General features: G+C 31.7%; 1 protein-coding gene across 2 annotated transcripts in view; it reads left to right on the top strand.

Annotated features, from left to right (window-relative positions):
- Positions 1–12,697, top strand: part of STXBP5L (syntaxin binding protein 5L) — a 336,789-nt gene that overhangs the window by 120,769 nt on the left and 203,323 nt on the right. For both annotated transcript variants that reach the window (XM_065942856.1, XM_065942857.1), the window contains exon 6: positions 6,248–6,311. In XM_065942856.1, coding sequence (XP_065798928.1) covers positions 6,248–6,311 — 64 coding nt within the window. The remainder of the gene's footprint in view (positions 1–6,247; positions 6,312–12,697) is intronic.

A 12,697-nucleotide genomic window follows, 5' to 3' on the forward strand; every position in this document is an offset into this window, starting at 1 on the left:
ACAAATATTATAAATAATTAAGGGCTACTATGTATCCAAGCTCTGTGGTAAAATAGTAAGGCTTATTCTAAAAGGTACACATGAAAATCATCTCATTTCTTTATAGTCAGTATAGCCACTTCCAGTGGGAATGGCAAGAGGATTATTACCACATATAGTTTAATTTAAAAATAATCATGGTTAGTTCACATGTTTTTAAATACTGATAGCTTATTCTTTACTTGCCCCAGTAACATATTTTTCTGGGTTCTAAAAAGAATCACTTCATCAATATCTTTCACATTGTGATGTATACAGCTCTTTGGATATGTGGCTGATGGCAATTACCATTTTCACTTTGGCACTGATATTTATGTTTCTGCACATGTAAAATGTGAAATCCCTCAAATGTGAAACTTTATGGCATTTCAAGCCACCTTTTATAGTATATATACAAACAATTGTCCTTGTCAGTGTGTTAATTGGGAAAACTATTTTTCTTTAATAGATGTTTATGTTCTGTACATACCAAGTCCTTAATAGGGTACATTTGACTTGAGATTGACTCATTCTCTCTCTTACATATACATATTCTAAGTTATATAATTGTTTTTCTCTAAAACTCTGATTAAAAGAGCCTATTTTCATGAAATTTGACTTTGGTTTTCATAATAAATCTATTATTCCCTATCCCCAGTATTTCAGTGTACATGTATATTGCTTGATAGGGAGGGGATATTAATAGTTATGTTCTAATTACAATTATCCATTTGTATTGTGTCCTAATGAGTTTTTTTTTTTTTAATTAATGGTAATTCTTCCTCATTAGAATAAGAATAGCTTCAGGGCAGAATTCTTTGTTTGTTGCTCATTTTTTTTTTCATGTTTGTCTTATTTTGGTGCTTTCCACAGAGCAGCTACTAAATAACTAATGACATTAGTGAAAATTAGTATGATAAATAGATACACAGTGCCGTTGACTTAAGGTTATACAAGCTTTTTTGTTCATATACATTTTAATATTCTATGTGTATATTTTTAAAAACATTTGTCCTATAGATAGTTATGTGTCTCTTAAAAAGTATTTATTTTTTCAGCTATTTGGGAAAGGCTTTTGCCCCTATAATCTTAAATCTATAAAAGCACTATGTAACACTGAGCTTAATATTTGTTTTCTTAATGTTTTGGGATACTAATAGACATAAGTACACCTGGGAGGTAGAGATTTTATACAAATTTGCTATTAGTTACAAATAGTAATAGATTTGTGTCAGTTCAATGTTGCTAGAGTAATTAAGAAGTTTTTTTTTGTAAACAGATCAAATATTTCAGCACTCTTGCAGTGTTATTTCTATATTCATTTACTTAACAAATCCTTTTCATCATTCAGATTAATACTACCTGAACTATGACTTATACCCTATATGTATTTACATAGTCTATATACTTTATATTTTCTGAACTAATGAAGATTTTAAAATGTATATTATAAAGGAAGATAAAACTAGGAGAAATTAAAGAAATAAAATAAGGCATTTTTATTTTTCATAATATCTTACACATGTGATTCTGAATAGAATCTCCCAATTATATAAATATAGTGTTTTATGGGGTTGTATGTACCTCTGAAAATAACCTTGAAATAGCCTCAGGTATTAGTAGCCACCTTATCTCCTGACTGTTTATTGCTTTATTTAGACCAGATTTCCAAAAATGTGTTCCATGGTAATATAGTCCCACCCACTGAGATAGATTTAATTTTAAATCCCAACTTCCAACTTCCTAGAACAGTCAGTCTTTTAGCTCTCTACCTCTTGAGACACATTAGGAAATGCAAACCACTTAGTAATATCTGTTAAGAGTTTGGGACAGTAATAAAATATTCATTTAATTAAGAAGAGTCATTTTGTAATTAGAACTTTACACAAATTTTAACAGGACATTTTAAGCATGAGAAATGCAGAATTAAGGTGTGAGATTATTTCTATTTTAAGTTCTTGAAATACTTTTCATTCAATGTTTGTCTTTTTAGCTTGTTTGTGTTTTCAGTGAAGTCTCCCAATTTTAATTGTAGGCAGTTCTCATAATTATAAATTGTTCGTGTTCCCATAGTGTATATGTTAGTTATTTGGAAATTAACATTTTTGTGATGTCTGTAGAAACAATCATGTCTATAGAAAATAGTCTTTATAATAATGTCTTTATAAAATAGTAGTATAACAAAATGACATTAAAAAAATTTAATTGGAAAATATATTCCAGATTATAGCACAGAGATAGGTGTTTCTGCAGAGCAGTCCCAGCTTTAACGAAAAAAATGGTTGGGGGGGGGGCTGTTTTTTCTACATGTGATTAAAAATTTGAGCCTGAACTTTAGAACTAAATAATAAATATAAGACTTACAGTCTTCAAGTATATTTTCTGAGCACTATGATATTCTAGCTCCTGGAAACCAGTATAAACTAGCAAGACATAATTTCTCTGTTCTTGGAGATTCCAGTGTAATAAAGGTGAGATTAAGTAAAAAGGCAGTTACACTATATTGGAAATATAATGTTGCAAATTTTGTAAGAAGGATGCCTAATATAGATGTGAGGTCTCAGAGAAGTATCTGTGAAGGACGTACATTCATGAGATCTGAAGGATGAGTCTCAGATGAATGGAGAATGAATTGGGGGAGAGGATCTCCGAGAAGAGGAAACAGAAATGTTAAAGGATAGAGTGTGAGAGAGATTTTGTTCCTTGCACAGAAATTTTAAGGATTTTAGTTAGTTGGGAATGGCTAGGAGAAAGGATGGCAAGAGATAAAGCTGAGAAGATAATAAAGATACATAGTATGAAAGTCTTATAAGCCAATTTGAGCATTTAGACTTTATCTAAGGTCAGGAGCTAGGTTTTAAAGGGTTTTAAGTGAAAAATTCACTTGACCAAACTTGCACGTAAAAAGTCTACTCTGAATGCAGGTATGGAGAAATCATTGAAAAGATAAAAGACTGCATTCTTGGCAAAAATTACGGAGGATTTAGGAGTGAAGATAAGCTGACACATTAAAGAAATAGTTAGAAGCCAGAAGAGGCAATACTTGGGTCTTGTGGGAAGATGTAAGAATAATAGAGAATTGAGTGAGTCTTTGGCTTGAGTAACTGTGTGGACAAGGGTGTCATTTAGTGAAAGAAAGCAGGAGATTAAGTAGGTTGGGAGTAAAATAATGAGCTCAATTTTAGGTAGGTTGAGTTGTGTGTATTTTTAAGTTATTCAAATGGAATTGGTATGGGAGAATGGAAGGATGTGGGATATATGGAATATATCAGAATATTCTATATGTATGTTCTGAACCTAATGACATCAGAATTTACATAGACATTGAAACTATGAAAATAAATGAGATTGTACATGGAGAATGTATATAAATGAGGTAGCAAACTTGTAGACAATGAACCAATTTTGACTCACGGGTATGTTTTGTTTGCCCATCAAAGTATTTAAGTATATTCTGAATTATTAGTTTCCAGTATTTAAGAACTGGTAGAATAGAGATGAAAAATTGAATTTCCAGCTTTTCATGAAAAAAATTCCTAATGAAACAATCCCAGTCCAGTATTCTTTGCATGGCAGTCAGTAATCAACTGAAACTAACAACTTTCCTTTTGTAGGTGGGTAATGTGTTATCATTCACATATGGGCTTCCTGGTGGCTCATGAGGTTAAGAATCTGCCTGCAATGCAGGAGGCTCAGGTTCGATCCCTGGGTCGGGAAGATCCCCTGGAGAAGGGCATGGCAACCCATTCCAGTATTCTTGCATGGAGAATCCCATGGACAGAGGATCCTGGTGGGCTAGTCTGTGGGATCTCAAAGAGTTGGACACGACTGAATGACTAACACATTTACATTCAATGTGCTATTCAGTTTGGCACAGTTCTTATTCAGCCTATTGAATTCATTTGCAATACCTACCTGGCTCCTGTGGTCTCTTCAATTCATGATCATATATAATATGGGAATACATTGCAGCCTAGAACAGAATACAAAGGAATACCAGTATTTAAGATATGGGAAGAGAAAGTCCACAGAGGAAACTATCAAGAAGCCATTGTGATGAATGGGAGGAAGAGAAATAAATAGGGATTTTAGAATTACTGGGTATTGTTTAGATGACTGTCCCATGAATTTAAGTTCATGGATAATTCTATCTAAAGCAATTTCTATGAGATTTACAGAATCCATAGTACACAACTGCTTTTTAAAGTAGTTTCTAATGGCCATAATTTTTGCAAAGAATGCTTGGTAGTTTTTGAAAATTCAATGTTGGTGGAAAAAGTCAGAAAAAAATATGTCAAAATGTTAATAGTCATGTATAGAAATGAGAGTTTTCCTTTTAACTTCCGTTATCTTCTAACTTTCAGGGTTCTTTTATTTTTTACAATTAAAAAAAATCTCAAAAAAAAAAATCTCTTCTATAGCCTTAAAAAGTTATTACAAATACGTGTAACTCTATGGCTGATTCATATCAATGTATGACAAAACCCACTGAAATGTTGTGAAGTAATTAGCCTCCAACTAATAATAAAAAAAAAAGTTATTACAAATAACTTTAACTCTAGATTTTTTCCTAAACTTAAGTGTTTTGCAGAGTCTGATAAGTTAGTCTTGCATATGGTCTAACTTGCGTATGGTCAGAAAATTTGCAATGTTGATTTGCATATCATGACTCTAGAAGTTCTAGAAAAGAAAAACAAAATATTTGATGCTAATTCAGACTTTCCCAAACTTTTTTTGATATAGAGCACTCTTTATGTGAAACACCGTATATATTCACTAGTTTATCATGGAGTACACTTTGGTATTTGTTGTTCCAATCAAACCCAAGAGACATAGGAATTTTGGTTTATTGGATATTATTAGTTACTACAAGATAATTGAAGGACATTGTCTTTTATCAGAGGCCTTTATACTATAATAAAACAGTGCATTTATATGTGAATGATATATTACTTGTAAATATAGGAGAACTGCAAAAAACTATATAAACTTTTTATGAAGCCTTTTCTTCCTGAACATATCCTAGAATGCAAATAGTAACTCTAGTATCTAATTATTCCAATGATTTACAACAAACTTAATGCATACTATTTATTGAGTACTATGTTTTAGTATTACGTTAAGTGTTGTATGTATATTCTAATCCTCATTATTGTTCAGTAGGTTCACTCTATCATCTCCATTTTTAAGTGAAAAAATTTAGGACAAAACCACTGATAAGATATGTAATAAATATGTATTTATTAATAATTCTTTGAGTTACTCTAGGGAGTTGTATCTGGGGAACCTGGAGTTACATAATTTGTCACTTTTGTCTGACTCCAAAGAATTTCTAATATTTAAATTTTTTTGTTTTGTGCAGAATATTTGATGGTTTTCATGTGTGCCTAAGACATAAATTATAACTATGTCAAGTATACTTAAAATAGGGTTAATCTGGCACAATTAGGTCATTGAAGACAGGATGTGGAAAAATGAGCAATAATCTATGTCATATCAGTTCATGTCATATTTACTTGTGATATAATCATACTCAACGGTGGTATCAGTTAAGATAGGAAACATGAAAAACATGCCATATATTGGAAAAGGATAAATTTAAAGTCAGATTAGCAGAGCAAAGATCCTTCCAACAATATGCTCTTAGGCTGCTATTGATTACCCTCATTAACCAGATAAATGAGACATAACCAGTGAAGTAGGTTTCCCCAATTTCTCAGATTTTTTAAGGTAACTATCACTGGCAAGAGTCTATTTGTAGATCAAAGGAGCCCCTGTACTATCCTTTAGAAGCAAAATCAGAAATTTCTTGTCAAAGGAAATTTTCAATTTTATATGTACTTTGCAGTTTAGTTGAAACAAGTTTACAGCATCACCCTTGTGGTCATATAAGTCCTTTTTTCTGTATAAGGAAAACTTCATTCTTAAATTTTCAGAGAAGCAGATCTAGCAACACATAGATAAGCGTATAAGATAATGAAGAATGCCATTGTTATGTGGATCAATGTTCTTAAACCAGATTTTTTAAAAATAGTCCTACTTTAATAGAGTTAGTAGGGAAAAGAAAAATAGTCTTAAAGAAAAACAACCAAGAGCTCAAATTAGTTTATGCTAAGCTCCAGAATATTGGGAGTGTATTTCACTGTAATCTTAATTCCTTTGTTTCAGTCTCTAATGGTAAAGTGTTTTAATGTTTTTTTAAAGTGACTCTCTTGAATTGATTTAACAGATCCACAAAGACTCATCCAGGTCCAGTTGTGCATTTAAGTGATAGTCCAAGAGATGAAGGGAAAGTGAGTATTACAATACCATTATTCTTGAATTTATTTTTCTTATTCTTGAATAAAGGTGTTTCTTACTGTTATTTTATACATAACATCTAGTGCAGTGCATTAAGTGTAATCTAAAAACATGTTGAATGAATGAATGAGCAAATGAATGAATGTATTATTTATACTAATAATGGTTCCAAATTGAAATATTAGCTTCACCTAGAGTTAAGTTGATATTTAATTATAGAATTTTGAGAAAGGCATATAGCACATGTGTTGTGTTGTGCTAAGTCACTTCGGTTGTGTCCGACTCTGTGACCCCGTGGACCAGAGCCCACCAGGCTTCTCTGTCTCTGGGATTCTCCAGGCAGGATACTGGAGTGGGTTGCCATTCCTCCCCCAGAAGTTCTTCCTGCCTCAGGATCGAAACCGGGTCTCTTATGTCTCCTGTACTGGCAGGCGCGTTCTTTACTATTAGTGGCAGAATTTTGAGGAAGGCATATAACATGTTGAACAATTTTAGTTCTTAAGTATTCTATGCTTAAAGTTAAAAATATTATCAATATCATTAATCATTGGCCCATGACATTCCGTAATGGTAATGATAAACAGCAATGTTAAATAATCATAAATTAGCCAATCTTAATTTTATAAATAGATAATATAGAAAATGTTCTCAGATTGCAGAAATAATTTTAATAATTTCCATTATTCATAATTTTCCTTTAATGATTTGATCCTTGGGTCAGGAAGATCCCCTGGAGGGAAAACATGGCAACACAACAGTATTCTTGCCTGGAGAATCCCATGGACAGAGAAGCCTGGCAGGATACAGTCCATAGGGTCGTAGAGACGACTGAGCAACTGAGCGTGCACACTTTAATGATGAGAAACAAAGTTGATAAAAGCTCTAAAGTGTCACTTTCATTATCAATATTGTCTCTTCAAGTGTATATATTTTTGCTAAGTACTATATAAAACACACAAATAAATTATATAGATTTGGTTCTTTATTTTTAAATAATAGAAACTGGATTAGCCTAGTAAATACTGAGCCTGAAAGACAAGTCCCCTGATAGTAAGAGAAAATACACTGAATTTCTTCAAATTGATTTATAAATAGTGTAATTCCAATCAAGTGTCATTCAGATTTACTTTTTAAATTGAAATTCAGTTGATTTACATTATTATATTAGTTTTGTGTATAAAATATAATGATTAAATATGTTTATAGATTATATTCCACTAAAAGTTATTAAAAGATAATGACTCTAATTCCCTATGCTATACAATATCCCTTGTTGCTTATCTATTTTATAGATAATAGTTTTTATCTCTTAATCCTGTACCCCTAATTTACCCCTCCCCCTTCCATCTCCATTTTGGTAATCACTAGTTTATTTTTTGTTTCTGTGAATCTATTTCTGTTTTGCTGTATATACTTATTTGTATTATTTTTAGATTGCAAATGTAAGTGACATATGTATTTGTGTTTGAATAATTTTACTAAGCATAATGTTCTCTAAGTCTATCCGTGTTGCTGAATTTGGTAGAGTTTTGTTTCTTTCTATGCTGAATAATATTTCATTGTGTGTATATATATATATATACATATATGTAAGTATATATATAACTGCCAAATTCTTTTTATGTGTTCATCTATTCGTGGACATTTGGGTTGCTTCCATATCTTGGGTATCATAATGGTGGCGGTTTAGTCACTAAGTTGTGTCCGACTCTTTTCGACCCCATGGAGTGTAGTCTGCCAGGCTCTTCTGTCCATTGAGACTCTCCAGGCAAGAATGCTGGAGTGGGTTGCCATATCCTTCTCCAAGGGATCCTCCTGACCCAGGAATTGAACCCAGGTCTCCTGTACTGCTTGGGTTGCTTCCATATCTTGGCTATCATAAATAGCAATCTAAAGATTGGGATGCATGTGTTTTTTGAATTAATGTGTTCATTGTGTTAATATATATATACCCAGGAGTGGAATTGCTGGATCATATGGTCGTTCTATTTTTAGTTTCTTGAGAAACTTTCATGCTTCTTTCCATAGTGGCAGGACCAATATACATTCTGACCTACATGTGCAAGGATTCCCTTTTCTCCACATCCCCTCCAATATTTGTTATTTATGGACTTTTTCATGACAGTCATTCTGACAGGTATGAGGTGATATCTCATTGTGGTTTTGATTTTCATTTCTCTAGTAATTAGCAATGTTAAGCATCTTTTCATGTCCCTGTTTGCTGTCTGTATGTCTCCTTTGGAAAAAGGTCTATTTAGGTCTTTTACCCATTTCTTACTTGGGTTGTTTGTTTTTTTCAAATATTGAGTTGTATGAGCTGTTTATGTATTTTGAGTATCAATTTATTCTCAGTCATATCATTTGCAACTATTTTCTTCCCTTTTCTTTTCTGTCTGTTTATTTTGTCAATGGTTTCCTTTGCTGTGCAAAACTTTTAAAGTTTAATTTGGCCCCATTTGTTTATTTTTGCTTTGTTTCTTTTGCCTTAGGATAGTCTTTAAGAAAAATAAATATTGCTACAATTTATGTCAAGTGTTCTTCCTATTTTTTTTCTAGGAGTTTTATAGTTTCAGGGCTTAATATTATATCTTTAATCCATTTTGAGTTTATGTTTGTATATGGTATGAGGAAATCTTCTATTCTCACTGTTTTACATGTAGCTCTCCAATTTTCCCAGAACCATTTATTGAAAAGACTATCTTTTCTCCATTTTATATTTTTGCCTCCTTTGCTGTATATCAATTGACTATAGGTACAAGGGTTTATTTATGGAATCTCTATTCTGTTTTATTGTTGTATATGTCTTGTTTTGTGCCTGTACCATGATTTATTTCATTATTGTAGCATTGTAGTATAGTCTGAAGTCTGGGAGCATGTTACCTCCAGCTTTGTTCTTTCCTTTCAAGATTGTTTTGGCAATTTAGCATCTTTTGTGATTCCATATGAATTTTAGGATATTTATTCTAGTTCTGTAAAAAAAAATCTCATGGGTATTTTGATAGAAATTGAATTAAATCTGTAGATTGTTTTGAGTGTATAGACATTTTAACAAAATTATTTTTTCCAGTTCAAGAGCTCAGGATGTCTTTTCATTTCTTTGTATCATTTTCTGTTTCTTTCTTCAGTGTTTTATAGTTTTTAATGTGTAGATATTTTATCTCCTTGGTTGTTTATTTCCAGGTATTTTATTCTTTTTGGTGGGATTATAAATGGCATTGTCTTTTACTCTCTGATAGTTCATTGTTATTGTACAGAAAAGCAACAGATTTCTATATATTAATCTTGTAACCTACAACTTTTCTAAATTCATTTATTAGTTTTAATAGTTTTGGGGTGGAGACTCTAGGATTTTCTATATAAAGTATCATGTCATCTGCCAATAGAGCTACTTCCTTGCTTTCAATTTGAATTCCTTTTAATTATTTTTCTTGCCTGATTTCTGTGACTAGGACTTCTAATATTATGTTAAATAGAAGTGGCAAGAGTCGGTATCCTTGTCTTATTTCTGAGTTTATATGAAAGTCTTTCAACTTTTCACTGTTGAGTATGATATTACTTGTGAGTTTGTCATAAAGAGCCTTTATTATGTTGAGGATAGATCAAAAGCTAGGTCACAAAACATGTCTCAACAAATTTAAGAGAATGGAAATTATACCAAACATTTTTTCCCACCCAAAACAGTATAAAACTAGAAATCAGTTACAGAGAGAAAAATGCAAAAAGATCACACATGCAGAGACTTAACAACATGCTACCAAAAAACCAATGAATCAGTGAGAAAATCCAAAAATGCCTTGAAAATGGAAAAACAACACTCTCGAATCGATGGAATCCAGCAAAGAGTTCTTAGAGGAAAGTTTATAGTGATGTAGGCTAAACAGAGAAAAACCCTCAAACCATCTAACCTACCACCTAAAGAAATTAGGAAAGGAAACAAAGCCCAAAGTTAGTAGAAGGAGGGAAATAATAAAGGTAAGAGAGGAAATACATAAAATAGAGATTAAAAAAACCAATAGAAAATATCAGCAAAACCAAGAGCTGGTTTTTTGTAAAGATAAACAAAATTAATAATCCTTTAGCCAAACTCACCAAGAAGAAGAGAGACAACTCAAATAAACAAAATTAAAAGTTAGAGAGGAGAAATAACAGCTGATACCACAGAGATACAAAAAAATATATATCGTAAGAGAATACTACATACAAAATAATTAGATAATAATACAATAGTTATATGCCAACAAATTGGACACCCTAGATAAAGTGGACATATTTCTAAAAACATACAACCTACCAGACTGAATCAAGAGAAAACATAATTTGAATAGACCAATCACTGGGAGTGGAGTTGAATTTGTAACTAAACAAAAAAACCTCCCAGCACAAGAGCGTCTAGGATTGGACAGTTTCACAGGAGAATTCTGTCAGACATATAAAGAAGAACTTATACTTACCATTCCCAAACTATTCCAAAAAAAAATAATTTGAAGATGACAATACACTCCAAATATCATCCTACTAGTCTGGTGCTACCCTGATACCAAAACCAGACAAATACATTACAAAAAAAGAAAATTACAGGTCAGTATCTTTGATGAATATAGATGTAAAAATTCTCAGCAAAGCTTTAGGAAACAGAATCCAAAAATATGTTAAAAAGACCATACATTATGGTCAAGTAACATTTTTTCCAGGAATATAAGGATGGTTCAACATTGCAAATCAATCAGTGTGATGCACAACAGTAACGAAAGGAAGAATAAAAAATCACACTCAATTCAATAGACACAGAAAAAGCATTTGACAAAATTCAACATCCTTTGATGATACAAGCCCTTAGTAAAGTAGGTATGGAGAATTTACTTATTTAAAAAAAAATTACAAGCTTATTTTAAAATTCATGAGAAAAATGAAATGTTTAAGAATAGCCAATTTTTTTCTTTTTTAAATGAATAACATTGTGATATTGGTACAGGGCAATACAAGAAAACCAATGGGTCTAAAGAGATATTCCAGAAACAGTTAAGGTATTTGGGAGAATTTTGTGTATTTTAGAGAAGATATTTCAGGGTATGATAAACTATTAAATAAGTGACTTTGTTTAGTTGGTGTCCAGTTTGAAAAAAATTTAAGACCTCTACCCTTTACGATTCACAGAAATAAATTCCAGATAGAGAAAACACTTAGTGTTCAAATGGCAACTCAGAGAATTTTAGCAGAAACAATAACAAGTTATTACTGTGGAGTAGGGACATCTTTAGGCAAGCTTTAAGGAATATGCTATAACAAGACAATCATGATAAGAGACAGGCAGCAAAGTGGGAGACAATGATTGTTAGGTGTATAGCAGGAAATTAATGAATATGCAAAATATTTAACAATCTTTTGCTAAACCCTCATCTTTCATAATAGGAAGTCAATAGACAATGTCTAAGTAATGAATCAAGAAATCACAATATAAATATAAATATGAAACTAAGTCTGCTAGAAAAGATGATTTTAAGAGTTAAAGCTGTGGTTGCCTCTTACTCTAATAAGGATCAGGGTTTGGCAGTGAGGAGGAAGCTTCATTAGTAATCACTATGGAAGTGCAATATACTCCCTTTTCCCCATTAGGCTGGCAAAATATTAAAAATTAAAAATATTAATAATATCAAGTAATGGAACAGGCATTGAAAAATGGGCATCTAGACATAGCCGTCATGATTATACATACCAGTATGGGCAATTTGTTATCAGCATTTAAAATATGTTGATAGATAGAAAATCCATTGCAGATATTTATCCTATTTATAGGACCAAAGGGTAAAATACTGAAAATAGCCTGAAGGTCTATTAATATAAAATTGAATAAATGAATGATACTGTATACATACTGTGGAATGCTATTCTGATGAGGAAGATTCTTCAAGCCATATTTTTTAAAGAAAAGATGCAGAACAGTAAGGTTAGTATAAAATCACTTGAATAATGAGTTTATGTTTTTACTTAAATATTTAAATATTCAAGGGAAAAAGCCCAAAAGAAGATGTACAAATCTGGGAAGGATACTAGTGATTGGTATTGAGGAAAATGGTCAAAGATTCTCATATTTTACTTGTGTTGTTCAAATTTTTATGAAAAACTATAATGTGTGTTAGTTGGGTAATTAGAAATTAAAAGGAATGCAAAATAATTTAGTACTGGAGGCAGAAGACTGTGTTTGTATTGTGATCCACTGCTTGTTAGCATATAACCTTGAAAAAATCATGACTTCCTGTACTTTAGTTTTTCCATCAATAGCCTTGGTCACATACAAATTCCTGATTTGAATGTATTCAGTCTTATCAGTCTTTTCATTTGACTCCTGCATTTTGTTAATTACCTACTAGATCTTTCCCTT

Source organism: Muntiacus reevesi, chromosome 8 (genome assembly GCF_963930625.1).
Source record: "Muntiacus reevesi chromosome 8, mMunRee1.1, whole genome shotgun sequence".
Taxonomy (NCBI): Eukaryota; Metazoa; Chordata; class Mammalia; order Artiodactyla; family Cervidae; genus Muntiacus; species Muntiacus reevesi.